The 5,724-nt window shown below is 35.2% G+C and overlaps 1 protein-coding gene across 1 annotated transcript; it reads left to right on the forward strand.

Annotated features, from left to right (window-relative positions):
* The first annotated feature begins 25 nt into the window (after positions 1–25).
* On the forward strand, positions 26–3,451 carry LOC111473649 (cytochrome b5-like). The gene is made up of 4 exons (XM_023119110.1): positions 26–42; positions 130–283; positions 2,806–2,872; positions 2,989–3,451. Exons 2-4 carry the CDS (start codon positions 197–199, stop codon positions 3,237–3,239), a joined length of 405 nt encoding a protein of 134 aa, XP_022974878.1. The 5' UTR covers positions 26–42; positions 130–196; the 3' UTR covers positions 3,240–3,451.
* Positions 3,452–5,724: the final 2,273 nt, after the last annotated feature.

The raw sequence follows: 5,724 nt of genomic DNA on the forward strand, positions 1-5,724 counted from the left end.
TTTTTTTTTTTTTTTTTTTGTAGTTGACATCAAAATCTTTCCGTGAGCTTAATTTCTCGTATCAGTTATATATATATATATATATAGTATATAGTTGTTTTACATTCGGTTTCCATCCTTGTTTTGTAGCCCAAAAGTTCCTTCTCTCTGCCCCCTCAATTCGCTTCAATTCGATCGACGAACCCGATTCGAGCATATGGGTAGCGGAGAAAAGGTCTTCACCTTGAAGGAAGTCGCTGAGCACAACAATCACAAGGACTGTTGGCTCATCATCAGTGGCAAGGTATATATATATATATAATCCATTTCTCTTCTTCTTCTTGTTCTTCTGGATCTATGATTTTTCCGTTTTACTCGCGGATTCTGCGAGTTTTTGGGTGGATTTTGGTTCTTGTTGTGGCGGTGGAGTTCGGCGTTGGTTTGGTTTTGTTTGAGATTTCAGATTTGTTTTGTTTTGTTTTCAGATTTTGCATTCTAATAGAGTATTGAACTGTTTAGATCTGTAGTTTCTGGACAGGATTTTATGATCTATTTGTTGTCTGTAATTGAGTATTGAACTGTTTAGATCTGTAGTTTCTGGACAGGATTTTATGATCTATTTGTTGTCTGTAATTCAACCTAATGGCTCTTGCTTGTAGCTACAGTGGTGATTTCATACTATTTCATACGAACATGGAGTCATTGACTGTCACTTAGGTTTTGTGCTAATTTTCAAACCAGTACAGTGGTATGAATTCGTTTTAAGTTTTTTTTTTTCTTCTTTTTGGTACTCTTATCTTCATATTGCTTGCTTTGTTTTCCTGATTATTAAGCTGTTTTGGACATTATCTTCTTGCCGATGAGACTTGAGTTTGTGAGCTAGGGACCCTGATTATTAAGCTGTTTTGGACATTATCTTCTTGCCGATGAGACTTGAGTTTGTGAGCTAGGGACTTTACCAAAGAATATACAATGACATACAAAAAAAACCTAGGCCGAACTGAAGAACTATGAACGTTTACAGTATTTCGTCTAAATCTCACTCGAATGGGGAAATAATTTCCTTTACTAGATGATCTATGGATGGTTTACCGTTTTTCGTCTAAATCTCCCTCGAATGAGGTAATAATTTCCTTTACTAGAAGATCTATGGATAGTTTGCAGTTTTTCGTTTAAATCTCATTCGAACGGGGAAATGATTTCCTTTACTAGAAGATTTATGGATAGTTTACAGTTTTTCGTCTAAACCTCACTTGAACGGAGAGATAATTTCCTTTACTAGAAAGTCTGGATGGTTTACAGTTTTTCGTCGAAATCTCACTCGAATGGGGAAATAATTTCCTTTACTAGAAGATCCATGGATAGTTTACAGTCTTTCGTCTAAATCTCACTTGGACGGGGAAATAATTCCCTTTACTAGAAGACTTATGGATAGTTTACAGTTTTTCAGGAAGCGGATTCTCATAGTCCCAAAATTCAATTCTAAATATCCCTCGAACGTGGAAATAATTTCCTTTATTAGAAGATCTATGGATAGTTTACCGTTTTTCATCTAAATCGCTCTTTCATTTTTTAGAAGAACTATGGATAATGTACAGCTTGCCCGTTTCATACCCAGGTATCTCGTGTTACATCGTTGAAATTAACGGATATGTATGTTTGTTTTCTTGATGAAAATTCATCAGAACTACCAACGATGATTAGTTTTGAGTTAGAAATAGCAATGATATGAAGATTTATAGGTAGAAAAGCTTAATCTTTGATAATTTTGCCCCTTGCTAATATGGAGCTTATCATGGCTGTTCCATTGGCATATTTTTTATGATCTGGAAATCCTTCTACCATAATCTTTGTGGATTTTTTTTTTTGCTTTATGTTCTAATTCCATGGGGACATCTTGGCAAAGGTACTCACTGTTACGGTCGTTATCGGAATGCGTCAATAAACTCTTTGTACTTAAGAACTAGTGTATCCTACTTTGAACATTGGACAGTTCTTTACTTTAAAATGCTTTTATTGTGTATGCAACTGATTTGGAGATTTGTACTGGATATTCTTTGGCATTCTTCATGCACAAAAGTAAATGATGTTAGTTGGAACTATGACATTCCAGTCCTACTCCTAAGAGGGTAGTCCTAGTCGCAATGGCTCGGGATGCTTAAACGTTGAGAATACTTACCGAGGTCTTGGGTTCAAATTCTTAGGCAGTCAACTTAATACTTAAAACTATTATGAGTCAATCTTTGGAAATGTGAGGTCACACACCGGTTGGAGAGGAAAACGAAACATTCTTTATAAAGATGTAGAAATCTCTCCCTAGCAGACGTGTTTTAAAACCGTGAGGCTGATGGGTTCAAATCCTACTCCTAAGAGGGTAATCCTAGTGGCAATGGCTCGGGATGTTTAAACGTTGAGAATACCTACCGAGGTCTTGGGTTCAAATTCTTAGGCAGTCATCTTAATACTTAAAACTATTATGGGTTCGATCTTCGAAAATGTGAGGTCCCACATTGGTTGGAGAGGAAAACGAAACATTCCTTATAAGGATGTAGACACCTCTCCCTAGTAGACGTATTTTAAAACCGTGAGGCTGACGACGATATGTAACAGACCAAAGCGGATAATATTTGCTAGTAATGATCTTGGGCTCTTACATGAAAGGAAGAACCTGCTTTGAGCTCTTGGTCAAGGGGTACATGCAATAACGAGTTGAGCTATGCTATTAGGATATACTTTCGTTATAGATTCGTGTAGAATTATACCAGATTCTTTCAACTGAGTACACCAGCTTTCTGATCTCTTTGGTTCATTTGTTTATCTGAACAGGTATATGACGTGACCAAATTCTTAGATGACCATCCTGGAGGTGATGATGTTTTGTTATCAGCCACAGGTATGCTATTTCAGCTTATAGAGTTTCAATCCTAATCCACTGTCCATAATTTTTACTTTTCGAAACAACAACGCCTAACATTTACACGGTACGATCACTCGGTTTTTCTCGATCAGGAAAAGATGCAACGGACGATTTTGAAGATGTGGGGCACAGTGACAACGCAAGAGAAATGATGGATCAATACTATGTCGGAGAGATTGATGGTTCGACAATTCCGAAGAAGGTTGCATACACGCCTCCGAAACAGCCTCATTACAATCAGGACAAGACGTCGGAGTTCATCATCAAGCTCCTCCAGTTCCTCGTCCCGCTTGCAATTTTGGGATTGGCAGTTGCCTTACGTTTCTACACGAAACAAGCTTGAGGTTGGTTGGTACCTTAAAACTTTTAAATTTGTTAGATTGGTAGTAGTTGAGTTTTATGCTGTTTGCTAATGATCATTTGGTAACGTTGTTTTCTTGGTTATATAATGTGAGACAATCATAAGTGTTTTCAGTTTCCAACTTACTCTAGATTTGTCATATTTAATGTACCTCTATACTTAATTTCAAAATAAAGATGGTCGAGATTTCGTTATCTGCTCGGTGGCTGACCTCAATCGAGATCAACAACTGTTCATTCTTGTGTATCATTGGTTGAGGACTTCTCAACCATTATACTAAGTAATAGATTGACTCGTACTTGGAGTCCTCCACTTAAATAGAATTACGAGACGAATATATGATCCTAGAAACTTTTGGTGTAGGAAGCTCGTTAGCAAAAATATATTAGGTAGGTGATGCTATGATTTTGAACTAATAAATACTTTAATTGTTGTCATAAATAAGTGTTAGAAACATAATTTATTTTAAATTCACATTTATTACGATTTCATTAAAAAAAAAAAAAAAAAAAAAAAAAAAAAAAAAAAAAAAAAAAAAAAAAAAAAAAAAAAAAAAAAAAAAAAANATCAAGACCACCCCGAATAAACTCCAGCCATTGGTCCTTTTATAGATCTTTTTTCTCTTAATGATTTAAAAAATTATTCTATGTGAAATAAAAAAGAAAAAGACTTTGTTTAATAGTATAATTTTCAAAAAAAATTACGAGGGATAAAAATTATTTGAATTTTTTTAAAAAATAGAATTTGTTTAATACTATAATTTTCAAAAAAATTTACGAGGGATAAAAATTATTTTCTTTTAAAATTCATTCATATTATTACAAATCAAATCAAGTTGAATGCAAAGACGCCCACTAACCATAAAATATTTCCACAATCGAATAAAGCAATAGATCTTAGATATATATATATATATATATATATATATATATTGCCAAGTCTCAATCAATGGTACGGATCCAATATTTATTCATTTTTTCATTAGCTTCATGATTTTATCCAATAATATTTATTTAACATCAATTAATTGAAATTGATGAATACCAACGCATCCGGGAATAAACGGGACGGGATGGAACAAGCGATAAGAAGGAGAGGATCAAATGGAGGTCATTGTCATTGCGTTGCACATCAAATATGGTGTGTTGTCAAGAAGGCCTCATTTAAGAGAGTAGAGGAGGAGCATAGGAAAGGGGCAGTCATAATCAATGCAGGAAAGGTGTTAGTTAGAAAGCTTAGGACCACTAGCACTTGGGGGCTCACTACGAATGAGAAGCTACCTCAAAGCAAAGCAAAGCAAAGCAAAGCAGAGCAGAGCACATGCCATTTCTTTTCCTTCAAACATCATATCTTCTCTTCTTCCTCTGTGCTCTGCTGTGCCTTACCAATTTGCAGCTTCTGAAAGTTACCCTTCACAAGTGTGTTTTTCTAAGAGAGGAGAAGAAAGGAAGGGGTGGGTGCCCTCTGGCTTTACTTAGCCCCACACACTCATCTTTGTCCCCCTATGCATATTGGCTATGACCCTACCAAAATACTCTCCCCTATCTTTCACTCCTTCACAAATGTGCCTCTAAATCCTTCATTTTTGGGTAAATTTTCTCTTGAAACACACAGTTTACTACGCAATAAGTTTAATGAAAATCGACTCGTTTCAGGAAATGCAAGTTTAGAATACCTAGATTCGATGCCACTTCTGTTATGGAGCTGCGCTGCACCTTCAATATGACTTCTTCCGCTGTTCATTAATGGATGGACCTGAAATGTAGAAATGTAGAAATGACTGGAGTTAGATTCATTCCAATAATTATGTATTGATAATAAAATGAATTTTTTTTTTTACCCCTCCTTGTGTATATAAAAAGGAGAGGAAGTAAACCCAACAGCATACTTTGCTTTGTTTTACCTATTCAGGCCCCTCCTATAAGGTATATACTCTTCATTTAAAGGCATATACCTTTAATTAAGGAATCAAAGCTTCAAATCCTCCAACCACACGTGGTTGAACTTAAATAAACAAGTTACAACCAACATCATCCCACTCACCCACTTTAAAGAACCTGAAAATGACTACCATAGAACTACTACAACCGTTGAATGAATAATTAAAAGTATTATAACAGAAGATATATAATTTCAGATAATGTCAACACAAGCATAATTCAACTAAGATCTGGTGTGAGATCCCATATTGGTTGGGAAGAAGAACAAAACATTCTTTATGAGGGTGTAGAAACCTCTACCTAATAGACGCGTTTTAAAAATCTTGAGGGGAAACCCAAAGATGACAAAAGTTTGAATCTACACCTCTACCTATTGAACTAAAAAAAACACAATAATAATAATTAAATTATATATAATCTCAGATGATGATGAATGGAAAATGTCTATCTCATGACTTCCAACCCCCCAGAGAAAACAAAATTTAAAAGAAAAGTATATAAAATATGCAGTTAGAGAGGGGGGGGGG

Source organism: Cucurbita maxima, unplaced genomic scaffold (assembly GCF_002738345.1).
Source record: "Cucurbita maxima cultivar Rimu unplaced genomic scaffold, Cmax_1.0 Cma_Scf00136, whole genome shotgun sequence".
Taxonomy (NCBI): Eukaryota; Viridiplantae; Streptophyta; class Magnoliopsida; order Cucurbitales; family Cucurbitaceae; genus Cucurbita; species Cucurbita maxima.